Source organism: Salvelinus alpinus, chromosome 12 (genome assembly GCF_045679555.1).
Source record: "Salvelinus alpinus chromosome 12, SLU_Salpinus.1, whole genome shotgun sequence".
NCBI classification, from domain to species: domain Eukaryota; kingdom Metazoa; phylum Chordata; class Actinopteri; order Salmoniformes; family Salmonidae; genus Salvelinus; species Salvelinus alpinus.
The window spans coordinates 48,109,352-48,127,901 of NC_092097.1; the positions used below are offsets into that span (position 1 = coordinate 48,109,352).

The 18,550-nt window shown below is 44.8% G+C and overlaps 1 protein-coding gene across 1 annotated transcript in view; it reads right to left on the reverse strand.

The window, feature by feature from the left end:
• The window catches only part of LOC139536289 (alpha-1-syntrophin-like), a 65,439-nt gene extending 58,272 nt beyond the window's left edge, over window positions 1-7,167 (reverse strand). Inside the window, exon 1 of the mRNA XM_071336697.1 lies at window positions 6,821-7,167. Coding sequence (XP_071192798.1) covers window positions 6,821-7,103 — 283 coding nt within the window. The 5' untranslated portion in view covers window positions 7,104-7,167. The remainder of the gene's footprint in view (window positions 1-6,820) is intronic.
• Between the last annotated feature and the right edge of the window lie 11,383 nt (window positions 7,168-18,550).

Below are 18,550 nucleotides of genomic sequence, written 5' to 3' on the forward strand. Positions count from 1 at the left end.
GGCCCCTACTCCACCACTACCACATATCTACAGTACTAAATCCATGTGTATGTGTGTGTATAGTGCATATGTTATTGGGTGTGTTTGTGTCATTGACAATACTGAGAGGTATTTTCCTAACCAGCTCTGCTCCTGTTTAAAACATCAAAAGGAATGTGAGGCTATAGGCCACCACACCATGTTGGGAGATCTGAGACACCATGTTGGGAGATCTGAGTGACAGCTGAGGCTATAGGTCACCACACCATGTTGGGAGATCTGAGTGACAGCTGAGGCTATAGGCCACCACACCATGTTGGGAGATCTGAGTGACAGCTGAGGCTATAGGCCACCACACCATGTTGGGAGATCTGAGACACCATGTTGGGAGATCTGAGTGACAGCTGAGGCTATAGGCCACCACACCATGTTGGGAGATCTGAGTGACAGCTGAGGCTATAGGCCACCACACCATGTTGGGAGATCTGAGTGACAGCTGAGGCTATAGGCCACCACACCATGTTGGGAGATCTGAGTGACAGCTGAGGCTATAGGCCACCACACCATGTTGGGAGATCTGAGTGACAGCTGAGGCTATAGGCCACCACACCATGTTGGGAGATCTGAGTGACAGCTGAGGCTATAGGCCACCACACCATGTTGGGATATCTGAGTGACAGCTGAGGCTATAGGCCACCACACCATGTTGGGAGATCTGAGTGACAGCTGAGGCTATAGGCCACCACACCATGTTGGGATATCTGAGTGACAGCTGAGGCTATAGGCCACCACACCATGTTGGGATATCTGAGTGACAGCTGAGGCTATAGGTCACCACACCATGTTGGGAGATCTGAGTGACAGCTGAGGCTATAGGTCACCACACCATGTTGGGAGATCTGAGTGACAGCTGAGGCTATAGGTCACCACACCATGTTGGGAGATCTGAGTGACAGCTGAGGCTATAGGCCACCACACCATGTTGGGAGATCTGAGTGACAGCTGAGGCTATAGGCCACCACACCATGTTGGGAGATCTGAGTGACAGCATGTTGGGAGATCTGAGTGACAGCTGAGGCTATAGGCCACCACACCATGTTGGGATATCTGAGTGACAGCTGAGGCTATAGGCCACCACACCATGTTGGGATATCTGAGTGACAGCTGAGGCTATAGGTCACCACACCATGTTGGGAGATCTGAGTGACAGCTGAGGCTATAGGTCACCACACCATGTTGGGATATCTGAGTGACAGCTGAGGCTATAGGTCACCACACCATGTTGGGATATCTGAGTGACAGCTGAGGCTATAGGTCACCACACCATGTTGGGATATCTGAGTGACAGCTGAGGCTATAGGTCACCACACCATGTTGGGAGATCTGAGTGACAGCTGAGGCTATAGGTCACCACACCATGTTGGGAGATCTGAGTGACAGCTGAGGCTATAGGTCACCACACCATGTTGGGAGATCTGAGTGACAGCTGAGGCTATAGGCCACCACACCATGTTGGGAGATCTGAGTGACAGCTGAGGCTATAGGCCACCACACCATGTTGGGAGATCTGAGTGACAGCATGTTGGAAGATCTGAGTGACAGCTGAGGCTATAGGCCACCACACCATGTTGGGAGATCTGAGTGACAGCTGAGGCTATAGGCCACCACACCATGTTGGGAGATCTGAGACACCATGTTGGAAGATCTGAGTGACAGCTGAGGCTATAGGTCACCACACCATGTTGGGAGATCTGAGTGACAGCTGAGGCTATAGGCCACCACACCATGTTGGGAGATCTGAGTGACAGCTGAGGCTATAGGCCACCACACCATGTTGGGAGATCTGAGTGACAGCATGTTGGAAGATCTGAGTGACAGCTGAGGCTATAGGCCACCACACCATGTTGGGAGATCTGAGTGACAGCTGAGGCTATAGGCCACCACACCATGTTGGGAGATCTGAGACACCATGTTGGAAGATCTGAGTGACAGCTGAGGCTATAGGTCACCACACCATGTTGGGAGATCTGAGTGACAGCTGAGGCTATAGGCCACCACACCATGTTGGGAGATCTGAGTGACAGCTGAGGCTATAGGCCACCACACCATGTTGGGAGATCTGAGTGACAGCTGAGGCTATAGGTCACCACACCATGTTGGGAGATCTGAGTGACAGCTGAGGCTATAGGTCACCACACCATGTTGGGAGATCTGAGTGACACCATGTTGGGAGAGCTGAGTGACAGCATGTTGGGAGATCTGAGTGACAGCTGAGGCTATAGGCCACCACACCATGTTGGGAGATCTGAGTGACAGCTGAGGCTATAGGCCACCACACCATGTTGGGAGATCTGAGTGACAGCATGTTGGGAGATCTGAGTGACAGCTGAGGCTATAGGCCACCACACCATGTTGGGATATCTGAGTGACAGCTGAGGCTATAGGTCACCACACCATGTTGGGATATCTGAGTGACAGCTGAGGCCATAGACCACCACACCATGTTGGGAGATCTGAGTGACAGCTGAGGCTATAGGTCACCACACCATGTTGGAAGATCTGAGTGACAGCTGAGGCTATAGGCCACCACACCATGTTGGGAGATCTGAGTGACAGCTGAGGCTATAGGCCACCACACCATGTTGGGAGATCTGAGTGACAGCATGTTGGGAGATCTGAGTGACAGCTGAGGCTATAGGCCACCACACCATGTTGGGAGATCTGAGTGACAGCTGAGGCTATAGGTCACCACACCATGTTGGGAGATCTGAGACACCATGTTGGAAGATCTGAGTGACAGCTGAGGCTATAGGCCACCACACCATGTTGGGAGATCTGAGTGATAGCTGAGGCTATAGGCCACCACACCATGTTGGGAGATCTGAGTGACAGCTGAGGCTATAGGCCACCACACCATGTTGTGAGATCTGATACACCATGTTGGGAGATCTGAGTGACAGCTGAGGCTATAGGCCACCACACCATGTTGGGAGATCTGAGTGACAGCTGAGGCTATAGGTCACCACACCATGTTGGGAGATCTGAGTGACAGCTGAGGCTATAGGCCACCACACCATGTTGGGAGATCTGAGTGACAGCTGAGGCTATAGGTCACCACACCATGTTGGGAGATCTGAGTGACAGCTGAGGCTATAGGTCACCACACCATGTTGGGAGATCTGAGTGACAGCTGAGGCTATAGGCCACCACACCATGTTGGGAGATTTGAGTGACAGCTGAGGCTATAGGCCACCACACCATGTTGGGAGATCTGAGTGACAGATGAGGCTATAGACCACCACACCATGTTGGGAGATGTGAGTGACAGCTGAGGCTATAGACCACCACACCATGTTGGAAGATCTGAGTGACAGCTGAGGCTATAGACCACCACACCATGTTGGAAGATCTGAGTGACAGATGAGGCTATAGGCCACCACACCATGTTGGAAGATCTGAGTGACAGATGAGGCTATAGGCCACCACACCATGTTGGGAGATCTGAGTGACAGCTGAGGCTATAGGCCACCACACCATGTTGGAAGATCTGAGTGACAGCTGAGGCTATAGGTCACCACACCATGTTGGAAGATCTGAGTGACAGATGAGGCTATAGGCCACCACACCATGTTGGAAGATCTGAGTGACAGATGAGGCTATAGACCACCACACCATGTTGGAAGATCTGAGTGACAGCTGAGGCTATAGGCCACCACACCATGTTGGGAGATCTGAGTGACAGCTGAGGCTATAGGTCACTACACCATGTTGGGAGATCTGAGACACCATGTTGGGAGATCTGAGTGACAGCTGAGGCTATAGGTCACCACACCATGTTGGGAGATCTGAGTGACAGATGAGGCTATAGACCACCACACCATGTTGGAAGATCTGAGTGACAGCTGAGGCTATAGGCCACCACACCATGTTGGGAGATCTGAGTGACAGCTGAGGCTATAGGTCACCACACCATGTTGGGAGATCTGAGTGACAGCTGAGGCTATAGGTCACCACACCATGTTGGGAGATCTGAGTGACAGCTGAGGCTATAGGCCACCACACCATGTTGGGAGATCTGAGTGACAGCTGAGGCTATAGGTCACCACACCATGTTGGGAGATCTGAGTGACAGCTGAGGCTATAGGTCACCACACCATGTTGGGAGATCTGAGTGACAGCTGAGGCTATAGGCCACCACACCATGTTGGGAGATCTGAGTGACAGCTGAGGCTATAGGTCACTACACCATGTTGGGAGATCTGAGACACCATGTTGGGAGATCTGAGTGACAGCTGAGGCTATAGGTCACCACACCATGTTGGGAGATCTGAGTGACAGCTGAGGCTATAGGTCACCACACCATGTTGGGAGATCTGAGACACCATGTTGGGAGATCTGAGTGACAGCTGAGGCTATAGGCCACCACACCATGTTGGGAGATGTGAGACACCATGTTGGGAGATCTGAGTGACACCATGTTGGGAGAGCTGAGTGACAGCATGTTGGGAGATCTGAGTGACAGCTGAGGCTATAGGCCACCACACCATGTTGGGAGATCTGAGTGACAGCTGAGGCTATAGGCCACCACACCATGTTGGGAGATCTGAGTGACAGCTGAGGCTATAGGCCACCACACCATGTTGGAAGATCTGAGTGACAGCTGAGGCTATAGGCCACCACACCATGTTGGGAGATCTGAGTGACAGCATGTTGGGAGATCTGAGTGACAGCTGAGGCTATAGGCCACCACACCATGTTGGAAGATCTTTATTGACAGCTGAGGCTATAGACCACCACACCATGTTGGGAGATCTGAGTGACAGCTGAGGCTATAGGTCACCACACCATGTTGGGAGATCTGAGACACCATGTTGGGAGATTTGAGTGACAGCTGAGGCTATAGGCCACCACACCATGTTGGAAGATCTGAGTGACAGCTGAGGCTATAGGCCACCACACCATGTTGGAAGATCTGAGTGACAGCTGAGGCTATAGGCCACCACACCATGTTGGAAGATCTGAGTGACAGCTGAGGCTATAGACCACCACACCATGTTGGGAGATCTGAGTGACAGCTGAGGCTATAGGTCACCACACCATGTTGGGAGATCTGAGACACCATGTTGGGAGATCTGAGTGACAGCTGAGGCTATAGGTCACCACACCATGTTGGGAGATCTGAGTGACAGCTGAGGCTATAGACCACCACACCATGTTGGGAGATCTGAGTGACAGCTGAGGCTATAGGTCACCACACCATGTTGGGAGATCTGAGACACCATGTTGGGAGATCTGAGTGACAGCTGAGGCTATAGGCCACCACACCATGTTGGGAGATCTGAGACACCATGTTGGGAGATCTGAGTGGCAGCTGCCTGTTCTTACAGGTGGGCAGAAGATTGTGGAGGAAAATAGTTTTTTATCAGCCTGGGAGCTACTAAACATAACTGAGCACAGGAATGTTATTCTCTAGATTAAGTGATGTTGAAGGGGTTGAACTCCCCTCACCCCCTTCTCTCTCACACACACACACACACACACACACACACACACACACACACACACACACACACACACACACACACACACACACACACACACACACACACACACACACACACACACACACACACACACACACACACACACACACACACACACACACACACACACACAGGAGTAGGGTAGTATTCTGTATTTTCTGCTTGAGACCTCAAAAGTCTTGCTCTTCCTACAAGCATGTTTCATCAATGTATCTGATTGCATGTGCACGCTACAGTTTTTTAAATATATATACAAATGTTTTATTAACTTTTATTTAATCAGGGAGCCCAATTGAGACCAGAATCTCATTTTCAATTGTGCCCTGAGTGGTGTACAGTAGATAATCCAGTAGCCTAGATGAAAAGGGTGTGTCTCAAAGGGTTTTTGTTGACTTGCTTTTCGATTTTGATGACGCAGGAAGATCATTGCCTCCCAATCACAAGTTTGAGCCATAACTTTGATTGAGCAATACTCCAAACAGACCATGGACTATTCGGAGACATTTCGATGTTGGGAATAATAACTTGTAAACACAGTATTTGAAAGAAAAATCATGTAATAAATAGATTTTCTTATTCAATACGACATATGGACCTTAGCCTACTTGTTTGATGTAGTAGACTGCCATAGCATCTTAAATGTCAGCTTTTGGTATGGATTTCAGACTCTGGCTCCAAATTCCCAGGGGAATACATTAGACAACATTTCACTCCCATGACATCATGTAACTATTTCACAGTGGTGCTTGCATAACAGCAGCTTTTATTTCTATATGAAGAGTTCACTACATGCCATTATTACATGGCAGATAGACTAGCTTTCACTAAAAGTTACCATGCAGCCTTACCAACTTCGAACTTTCCTGGTAGACTATCTTTACCCTGTCATATAACGTGTTTAGAGAGAGAATCAGGTCATCAAAATAAAATGTCTAAATAAATACAGTTGCTTGCAACGTTGCACGGGTTATTGGGATACTTTCATGATGAACTGATAGGGCTGGTCTTGGTGAGAATAGTTTGTGATGTGTTCTTTCAATAGGTTTCCGCTGTTAGAATTTTGATAAATAGGCGTAGTCTATCTAGTGCAATACATACAGCACGAAAACCTTCAACCCAATGACTGACCTTTGAAGAGTTGAAGTCTTCGGTGAGGGATAATTTTAGTAGGCTACTTTCAGCATTTACTTTTAGGTCATTCTAATCCAAGTGTCGGGTAGTTTACATAGTTACATTTAGAAAAGGGACCAAATACATGTTTTAGAGTATTGTTTAATAGCGCACCATGTTGGACTTACCTTTAATACTAATTCCAAGTCCTCCCACATCTTGCTTTGTAACTCTCACCGTGCGCTTAACGTTAGTGATCGTTTCTGGGACGGGAAAGGAGCTGAGGTTGGCTGGGTCTCCATTAATGTCACCGGCGGGAGTTGGGTTGGGTTTCACTGGTTCTTCGGCGACCTCTCCGGGGCTCACGGTTAAAGTCTCCTCCGTAAGTGTGGCTAATACACGGATCCAACGGTCCACGGTAACTCGAAGTTCCAACAGTCCAGTTTTCTGTGCCTTCATCGCGGCAGCCATGTTCAACACATTCCTGGAATAACTCTATAGACGGGTTGGCAGTCGTGTAAAGAGATAGGGGTAAGGCAGTAGACCCAGCCCCCTCCAACTCCCTCTCCTATTCCAAGATGTTTTGCAATATCATACTCGAAAGTTCATTGAGCAGAATTCTTTTAATTAATTAATGAACAAAGTTGTTGCAGTGTGGCCAACATGTTTTTTGTCGATGAAAATCGTTAATTGGTGCTGGACTTTCATATTTCTTCATAAAAACCACAATAAAGTGTTAGAAATCATTCTATTGACAGACATGCCGATTTAACAAGAATCAAAGGCTGCAGTAGCCTACCAAATCAAACTACTCCTAACAATGCTTTTGATGGGTCAAATATTTTAATCTTATATTTTTTAAATCTTATATTAAATATTTTAATATAAGATTGATGTTTTCTCTGATAAAAAAATATTGATATTGTAGCGAATTCGGGGTAGCCACAACCAGGACTCGGACACCAGTCCAGCAATTGTGGCTCCGGAGTGGCGCAGGTGTCTAAGGCACTGCTAGAGGCATCACTATAAATCCTGGTTCGATTCCAGTCGTGATTGGGAGTCCCAGCGTCGTTAGGGAACAAATTCTTTATTACAATAACAGCCATCACCAGCCGAACCCTGTTGACACTGGGCCAATTGTGCACCACCCTATGAGACACCCAATCGTGGCCGGTTGTGATACAGTATGGATTCGAACCAGGGTGTCTGTAGTGACGCCTCAAGCACTGAGATGCAGTGCCTTTGACCGCTGTGCCACTCGGGAGCCACAATGTCATGTTATAACTTGTTCTTTACACTTGTATGAAACATACATGATTTGTATGATGTTGCATTGTATCTAATGGTGGTATAATATCCCATTATCTTTAGCCAAAATGTTTTACAATACAATCCCACTTTAGTGATGATGTTGAATTCTACCAGGGGGAAACTTTATATGATTCATTTACATTATAGCCTAATAGTCCACTACAGTTTTGCACCTCAAAAGGTTAAAGGAAAGACATGATATGTATCCATTTTGTTTAAGTATATAAAAAACACACATTCAATGAAGAAAGTGAAGGCCTACTTTATAAAAGTGCTGAGAAATAGCAACTCAGTCCACTTTGAGATTAAAATTGCCTGTATAATAGGATCATCAATAACCTATAAACTGTTTAATAGGAGACAACCATCCCAACCATCTCACTAAGCCAAAAACAGTACTCTTTTCACTATTAGACCCCTATGGGTCCTGGTTAACAGCAGTGCACTATATAGGGAATAGGGTGCCATTTGGGATACAGACTATATTGACCTCTTCTTGGGCTCTTAGCATATGGCCCTTCCTCAAAAGAAGTTAACACCATGCTGTAGACGAGGATGTAGTATGGGGCTCTGAAACTTAATCAATAACAACCCTATGTGCCAATTACTCCGAAGAGCCTAAGGCAGACAACATGTGGATTACTGAGGGGTGAGGGGAGTGTGCTCTTAGTACAGAGAACAGATACCAAATGGCACCCTATTCCCTGCACTTTTTGCCAGGGCCCTATAGGTTTCTGGTTGCTCTGGTCAAAAGTAGTGCATTACATGCAGGTTGACGTTAATTGTCATGAGTCTTGTGCTGGAGGCAGAACTGAGCGATTACCCCTTAGGTAGGCCAGCTGAAAAGTCAAAATTGACAATATTGTTCAAATTCATGAAAACAAAAATTAGCTTTTGGTCTTAATTTAAGGTTTGGGTTATAGGCATTAGTGTTAGCAGTGTGGTTAAGTTTATGGTTCGGTTTAAAATCTGATTGTATGTATGACTTAGTGGCTGTGCCAGCTAGTGACTACTCTGCAGAGCTTCCTCCAGAACAAGATTCATGACGAAAAACGCTAACCTGCGCACCACATAGGGAACAGGTTTGCAATTTGGAACACATCCCAGACAGTCGCGAGAAAGGAGCTTGTCTGTCAAACTATAGTCCAGTTGTAAATGCGCTGCTGCGCTGCGTCTGTTACTAGGCAGCAGGTGAAACAGCACAGCAGTTACCCCGATTTAGAACGTGGAGCTTCAACCCGCATGTCTGTCCCTCTCTCTCTAGTTAATGTAGTTTTTTGTACTGCTACACCCCTTACAAGGATACAGGAAGGAACTACACTAATGGAGTCCCTTCAAGTTGAATGCAGTCTACCTTTAAGACACGATAATACACATCGTGAGGAAAGAGTTTGCCGTAAAATAACTCCAATAGAACATCTGTCAGTGCAAAACACTTAGAAGCGTATTCTGTATATGGTTTCACCTATACATTTTTGGAAAGCTAATAATTGATACTTTGTGCTCACTGGCCCATAGCTCGTGATCTGTGGCAAATAGAAAATTAAAAGTAAGAAAGACACTGGGAAATACTCCAAAGTAGTTCAATAGCTTTTTAGATCCCATTTCTTGGGTTTTTCAAGCCTTTGCCACCCTCTGGTGGTTGAACCTAGCTATCGCGTGTGTCTCCACGTAAGTCTATGGTATCTTTACATAGGAGACTGTTGTCTTTGCTCATCCTGGGGTGTCACTAATGCGACACATAATGAATGCATATACAGAACGAGTGTTCCCAATCTAAAATGTAAAGGTGGGTGGGGAGTTTCCACCATAGTATTTTTAAACCAGTGAAGGGAATTGAACAAGTGCACACTTTGGGAGAAAGAAGAGAAAATTCGGAAGTAGCCAGAAAAAGCTAAATGTAGCCATGTGGGCTGACCTCTGACCTCAGCTATAACTACAATACTTTACATTAAAATAGATGTTGATGTTTTTTATGCAATACTGAAATGAGGAGACAGATTAGAGAATATGTGGATAAGGAGGGCCCCACCGCTTGGTGGTTTATGTAGTCTGGAGACGACAAAACCTGGGCCCATATTTGATATTTGATTAGGAACGCCGATCTAGGAGCGGTTTTTCCTTTTAGATAATAATGAATTACATTACATGGACAGAGGGGGATCTGATCCTAGATCAGCATTCCTACTCTGAGACTCTTTGGTAATACAGGCCGTGATGTCAGTGTGACTCTGCGTTCAACTTCAGCTATCCCCTGACTTTGTTATGGTGATACATATTCATATGATACTAAGCCGAGTCACGTAAACGCCACCAGCACCCCATGTAGCCCAACCCCTCACCCCACGCACTATAGGTTTAACTGTTTACCCCAATAGTGTCTTGAGTACAGCATTTCTAGAAAGATGTCCATTTCAATACACACACACACACACACACACACACACACACACACACACACACACACACACACACACACACACACACACACACACACACACACACACACACACACACACACACACACACACACACACACACACACACACACACACAGAGAGACATGAAATCAAAGCACAGTTGAAGTCGGAAGTTTAAATACACTTAGGTTGGAGTCATTAAAACCCGTTTTTCAACCAGTCCACAAATTTCTTGTTAACAAACTATAGTTTGGGCAAGTCGGTTAGGACACCTACTTTGTGCATGACACAAGTAATTTTTCCAACAATTGTTTACAGACAGGATATTTCACTTATAATTCACTATATCACAATTCCAGTGGGTCAAAAGTTTACATACACTAAGTTGACTGTGCCTTTAAACAGCTTGGAAAAGTCCAGAAAAGGATGTTGTGGCTTTAGAAGCTTCTGATAGGCTAATTGACATAATTTGAGTCAATTGTTGGTGTACCTGTGGATGTATTTCAAGGCCTACCTTCAAACTCAGTGCCTCTTTGCTTGACATCATGGGAAAATCAAAAGAAATCAGCCAAGACCTCAGAAAAAAAGTGTAGACCTCCACAAGTCTGGTTCATCCTTGGGAGCAATTTCCAAATGCCTGAATGTACCACGTTCATCTGTACAAACAATAGTATGCAAGTATAAACACCATGGGACCACACAGCCGTCATACCGCTCAGGAAGGAGATGCGTTCTGTCTCCTAGAGATGAACGTACTTTGGTGCGAAAAGTGCAAATCAATACCAGAACAACAACAAAGGACCTTGTGAAGATGCTGGAGGAAACAGGTACAAAAGTATCTATATCCACAGTAAAACGAGTCCTATATCGACATAACCTGAAAGGCCGCTCAGCAAGGAAGAAGCCACTGCTCCAAAACTGCCATAAAAAAGCCAGACTACGGTTTGCAACTGCACATGGGGACAAAGATCGTACTTTTTGGAGAAATGTCCTCTGGTCTGATGAAACAAAAATAGAACTGTTTGGCCATAATGACCATCGTTATGTTTGGAGGAAAAATGGGATGAAAAAACATTTGTGGGCAGAATTGAAAAAGCGTGTGCGAGCAAGGAGGCCTACAAACCTAACTCAGTTACATCAGCTCTGTCAGGAGGAATGGGCCAAAATTCACCCAACTTATTGTGGGAAGCTTGTGGAAGGCTACCCAAAACGTTTGACCCAAGTTAAACATTTTAAAGGCAACGCTACCAAATACTATTTGAGTGTATGCAAACTTCTGACCCAATGGGAATGTGATGAAAGAATTAAAAGCTGAAATAAATCATTATTTCTACTATTATTCTGACATTTCACATTCTTAAAATAAAGTGGTGATCCTAACTTACCTAAAACAGGGAATTTTTACTCAGATTAAATGTCAGGAATTGTGAAAAAAAATGAGTATAAATGTATTTGGCTAAGGTGTATATAAATTTATGACTTCAACTGTACACTTAATCTCCAAAGGTAATTTAAATTAATCTGTTAGACGTGTAGATAGATCGATCTTGAAACAGACAAACAGACAGACAGACAGACAGAACCCATAACCACACATAACCCTCCCGAGTGGCGCAGAGGTCTTAGGCACTGCATCTCAGCACTAGCGGCATCACTATAGACACCCTGGTTCAAATCCAGGCTGTATCCCAACCGGCTGTGATTGGGAGTCCCATAGGGCGGTGCACAATTGGCCCAGCGTTGTCCGGGTTTGGCCAGTGTAGACCGTCATTGTAAATAAGAGTATGTTCTTAACTGACTTGCCTAGTTAAATAAAGGTATGAAGCCTTTTTGAGTTGTAGTTTTTTATAAAGTGGGACCGCAGAATAATCTTCCCAGTTCTGACAATACAATTTACTGCTGCAGATCTGTGTTAAAACACTGTAAAAATTATTTGTTATTTGAAAGACCTTGTGCGATGTAATCTCTCATGCACAGACTACAAGGATCTGACCAAATTATGCAAGATTTTAGTTCTGGGTTAACCAACATTATGTGCAGGTGAAAATAGATTGACTGATAGTTACAGACAAGTACAGTAGAACATAAACTCAGCAAAGAAAGAAATGTCCTCTCACCGTCAACTGCGTTTATTTTCAGCAAACTTAACATGTGTAAATATTTGTATGAACATAACAAGATTCAACAACTGAGACATAAACTGAACAAGTTCCACAGACATGTCACTGACAGAAATTGAATAATGTGTCCCTGAACAAAGGGGGGTCAAAATCAAAAGTAGCAGTCAGTATCTGGTGTGGCCACCAGCTGCATTAAGTACTGCAGTGCATCTCCTCACCATGGACTGCAACAGATTTGCCAGTTCTTGCTGTGAGATGTTACCTCACTCTTCCACCAAGGCACCTGCAAGTTCCCAGACATTCCTGGGGGGAATGGCCCTAGCACTCACCCTCCGATCCAACAGGTCCCAGACGTGCTCAATGGGATTGAGATCCGGGCTCTTCGCTGGCCATGGCAGAACACTGACATTCCTGTCTTGCAGGAAATCACACACAGAACGAGCTGTATAACTGGTGGCATTGTCATGCTGGAGGGTCATGTCAGGATGAGCCTGCAGGAAGGGTACCACATGAGGGAGGAGGATGACTTCCCTGTAATGCACAGCATTGAGATTGCCTGCAATGATAACAAGCTCAGTCCGATGATGCTGTGACACACCGCCCCAAACCATGATGGACCCTCCACCTCCAAATCGATCCCGCTCCAGAGTACAGGCCTCGGTGTAACGCTCATTCCTTCGACGATAAATGCGAATCCGACCATCATCCCTGGTGAGACAAAACCGCGACTCGTCAGTGAAGAGCACTTTTTGCCAGTCCTGTCTGGTCCAGCGATGGTGGGTTTGTGCCAACAGGCAAAGTTGTTGCCGGTGATGTCTGGTGAGGACCTGCCTTTACAACAGGCCTGCAAACCCTCAGTCCAGCCTCTCTCAACCTATTGCGGATAGTCTGAGCACTGATGGAGGGATTGTGCGTTCCTGGTGTAACTCAGGCAGTAGTTGTTGCCATCCTGTACCTGTCCTGCAGGTGTGATGTTTGGATGTACCGATCCTGTGCAGGTGTTGTTACACGTTGTCTGCCACTGCGAGGACGATCAGCTGTCCGTCCTGTAGCGCTGTCTTAGGTGTCTCACAGTACGGACATTGCAATTTATTGCCCTGGCCACATCTGCAGTCCTCATGCCTCCTTGCAGCATGCCTAAGGCACATTCACGCAGATGAGCAGGGACCATGGGCATCTTTCTTTTGGTGTTTTTCAGAGTCAGTAGAAAGGCCTCTTTAGTGTCCTACGTTTTCATAACTGTGACCTTAATTGCCTACCGTCTGTAAACTGTTAGTGTCTTAACGACCGTTCCACAGGTGCATGTTCATTAATTGTGTATGGTTCATTGAACAAGCATGGGAAACAGTGTTTCAACCCTTTACAATGAAAATATGTGAAGTTCTTTGGATTTTTACAAATTATATTTGAAAGAGAGGATCCTGAAAAAGGGACGTTTCTTTTTATGCTGAGTTTATTATTATTATCATCTCAGTATCTGTCACGACTTCCGCCGAAGTCGGCTCCTCTCCTTGTTCGGGCGGCGTTCGGCGGTCAACGTCACCGGTCTTCTAGCCATCGCCGCTCCATTTTTCATTGTTCCATTTGTTTTGTCTTGTTCCCCGCACACCTGGTTTACATTCCCTAATCACACTGCATATATATATTCCTCTGTTCCCCCCATGTCTTTGTGTTGAATTGTTTTTGTTTTGTGTTTATTGTATCGCGCCAGTCTGTTTTTTTTCACCCTGGGCATTGCCTGTACCCTATTGGGGAAATTTTGGTGAAATGTATGGTTGTATTCTTGACGGTATTTTGCGCTTGTCACTTTTGCCGGTTGGCTTGAGTTGTAGCTGTTTGCACCCGTCTGTTATTGCTCTTGGCAAATAAAGTCACCTGATCACCTATATCTGCTCTCCTGCACTTGACTTGAATGACCAGCAGCGAAAACCCTGACAGTATCAGATGATCTATCTAAGTGGACAATGCTGTTTGATTTGAGTGGCACATACAACATTGGAATTATGACAAATTCTTTGACCATATAACCTGCTCTTCATGCATCTGTCATACTGCTGCTTCTTCATAATGTGTATGGCAGGTGGCCAACCCAAGCCATTCTAAAGGATCCAATCTAATATTCCTAAAAGCTGCAATGAATGGAACACCTGCAGGGTTCATAAGACTCTTAGACACAACAAAGTGTGTAGATACAAACACACACTTGAGGGTTAACTGTATTGATCCATACAAACACACACACATCAGTTGACTGTGATTTTGTGTGTGTGTGTGTGTTGCATTGGTGGTGGTAGAGGACAGTTGGGGATGGTCTGCTGATTCATTTCAAATCCCCCTCCACCCTTTCCAGATCTGCCATATGGGCGTCCAGTGTGTCCATGTGAGCGGACGGCTGGCAGCCTGGCCTGCTACCCCCATCCCCAGCAGCCTGTCAGGGAGGGTGGAGGGTGCTTCTGCCTGCCTGATTCATACAGGGTTACACAGACCCAATTTCAGATTAATACGGTCCCTATACTGTATATAGTGCTTACATTACATTACATTACTTTTTTAGTATTATTTAAATTGAACCTTTATTTAACTAGGCAAGTCAGTTAAGATCAAATTCTTATTTATAATGACGGCCTACCCCGGCCAAACCCAGACGATGCTGGGCCAATTGTGAAACGCCCTATGGGACTCCCAATCACAGACAGATGTGATACAGCCTGGATTCGAACCAGGGACTGTAGTGACACCTCTTGCACTGAGATGCAGTGCCTTAGACCGCTGCGCCATTCAGGAGCCCTTTACAGTACATTGCAGTACCTTACGTTACTTTACATTGCTTTACAATGCTTTACAGTACTGAAAATTACTTTACATTGCAATTAGTTGTAACAAATTGGGGTGGGCAGGTTAGGGCGACTCACCCCATCCACTTACCAATATGTACTTATCCACCCGGTTGACTCGAGTCGTGAGTGAGACTTTGGGTGACAACGAGGGTGTCAAGTGACAGCGCGAGGTCAGGGCGGCTGCACCTTCTGCTGTATAACTCTGTCCTCTATTGTCCCCTTGTAGTTCGGTTGATCTCATTATTTCCTCTGTATTTTTCTTCCTGAATAATGTAAAGGTATATATATATGCATGAGGACAGAGGGAGGAACTACGTAATGGGCTATCTCTCTCTCCGTCTGGACCATGGATCTTGTCATCTCTACTGTCTGTCTGTCTGGGGGTCCCTCTCCCCCCTACTAATGATATGGATGCCCTCTGCACCTTCTCATACTGATGGGGTACTTGCGGGATTTGGTGTGTGTGTGTGTGTGTGTCCACAAGCGTGTTAAGGGTGGGGATGTTTGTGTGTGTGTCAAGACTGATGGTGTGTGTGGTGTGTGTGTGTGCGCATGTTGAGGGTGATGTCAGTGCTGGTGTATGTGTGTGCGTGTTGTGTGTGTGTTGAAGATCGTGGGGGGCTTTACTCTAGAGAATGAACACAGCGTCTGCCGCGTGACCCCTCTTACACCGACCGTTTCCTGAGCTCAGCTGATAAGCGTGCGGCCATGTGGCCCCAACATGCAAAGGGAAAAGAAAGAGGTGGAGGAAGACAAGTAAAAGACAAGTGGACAGCAGGCTCAGCGTCACTGAATGACGACCACATTAACTATTACAATGGCCACCCATCTTGCTGGCCTCCCAAACCCCCTAAACCATGGCCTTGGCCCTAACCCCACCTAATGCCGCCTGGCCCAGAATCGGCCCGGGTTAAGAGTCACCAGTCAGAGTCACCAGACAGTCAGCTGTCAGTAGGAGCAGGAAGTGTGGCAGGGTGAACAGTTCTTTTTCAGGGCGTGCGATCTGCCAGGTCACCCACAGCTCAGTGGCAGGCTGCAGCAGACCTGCTGGTGTGTGATTAAGGGAACGGTGACAAAGACGCAGAGGCCAGCTGTCACACACAGGGCAATAATGACGGGCAAATCCCGGCCGTCTGACTCTGCTCTCTGAGCTTCACTCTTGGACTCTAGCCAGCTTTTGTTAACGTGTCTTGTTTTACTAGGGGTTTTAGGTGCTGTTTAGTTACTCTACTGAAACTTGTTTTACTAGGGGTTTTAGGTACTGTTTAGTTACACTACTAAACCTTGTTTTACTAGGGGTTTTAGGTGCTGTTTAGTTACTCTACTAAAACTTGTTTTACTAGGGGTTTTAGGTGCTGTTTAGTTACTCTACTGAAACTTGTTTTACTAGGGGTTTTAGGTGCTGTTTAGTTACACTACTGAAACTTATTTTACTAAAGGTTTTAGGTACTGTTTAGTTACACCACTGAAACTTGTTTTACTAGGGGTTTTAGGTACTGTTTAGTTACACCACTGAAACTTGTTTTACTAGGGGTTTTAGGTGCTGTTTAGTTACACTACTGAAACTTATTTTACTAGGGGTTTTAGGTACTGTTTAGTTACACCACTGAAACTTATTTTACTAGGGGTTTTAGGTGCTGTTTAGTTACTCTACTGAAACTTGTTTTACTAGGGGTTTTAGGTGCTGTTTAGTTACACTACTGAAACTTATTTTACTAAAGGTTTTAGGTACTGTTTAGTTACACCACTGAAACTTGTTTTACTAGGGGTTTTAGGTACTGTTTAGTTACACCACTGAAACTTGTTTTACTAGGGGTTTTAGGTGCTGTTTAGTTACACTACTGAAACTTATTTTACTAAAGGTTTTAGGTACTGTTTAGTTACACCACTGAAACTTGTTTTACTAGGGATTTTAGGTGCTGTTTAGTTACACTACTGAAACTTATTTTACTAGGGGTTTTAGGTACTGTTTAGTTACACCACTGAAACTTATTTTACTAGGGGTTTTAGGTGCTGTTTAGTTACTCTACTGAAACTTGTTTTACTAGGGGTTTTAGGTGCTGTTTAGTTACACTACTGAAACTTATTTTACTAGAGGTTTTAGGTACTGTTTAGTTACACCACTGAAACTTGTTTTACTAGGGGTTTTAGGTACTGTTTAGTTACACCACTGAAACTTGTTTTACTAGGGGTTTTAGGTGCTGTTTAGTTACACTACTGAAACTTATTTTACTAGGGGTTTTAGGTACTGTTTAGTTACACCACTGAAACTTATTTTACTAGGGGTTTTAGGTACTGTTTGGGAGAATATGATTTGGGAGAATATAATTAGAAAACTCTTAAACTGCTTGTTTATGTTCAGTGGCTAGACAGTGTCTACAACAAGCTGTGTGCTCTTGTGCTTGGAAGATGAACATGTAAACAATATATCATCCCTTCATTCAACCCATTGATTAATATTTTCAGTGGTGTAAAGTACTTAGGTAAAAATATTTTAAAGTACTACTTAAATATTTTTTGGGGGGTATATGTACTTTACTTTTTATATATAGTACTTTAACACCTAAAACACTTGTTACATTTTGAATGCTTAGCAGGACATGAAAATGGTCCAATTCAAGCACTTATGAAGAGAACATCCCTGGTCATCCCTACTCCCTCTGATCTGGCGGATTCACTAAACACAAATGCTTCGTTTTTAAATTGTCTGAGTGTTGTAGTGTGCCCCTGGCTATCCGTAAATTTAAAAAACAAGAAAATCGTGCCATCCTGTTTGCTTATTATATGGAAATTATTTAAACTTTTACTTTTGATACTTAAGTATATTTAAAACCAAATACTTTTAGACTTTTACTCAAGTAGAATTTTACTGGGTGATTTTCACTTTTATTGAGTCATTTTCTATTAAGGTATCTTTACATTTACTCAAGTATGACAATTGGGTACTTTTTCCAAAACTGAATATTTTGGGGTTATGATACTCTGCTTTTACTTCGTTTGGTGACAAGTAATTCCGACATGATGTGATAATTTGAACTATCAAACCCAACTTTGAACTTCATCCATCATAGTTTTTCTTAATCTGTTCCCTAGTCATCTCTTCATCTGTTTCCTAGAATAGTATAGGCTATGTGCTGTTGATGGAGATGATGGAGATAGATCTGGAGATTGAGGGGATGCCTGTTCCCTTCTAGAAGATTCAAAGATAAGCTGTAAATGCAGTTGTGACA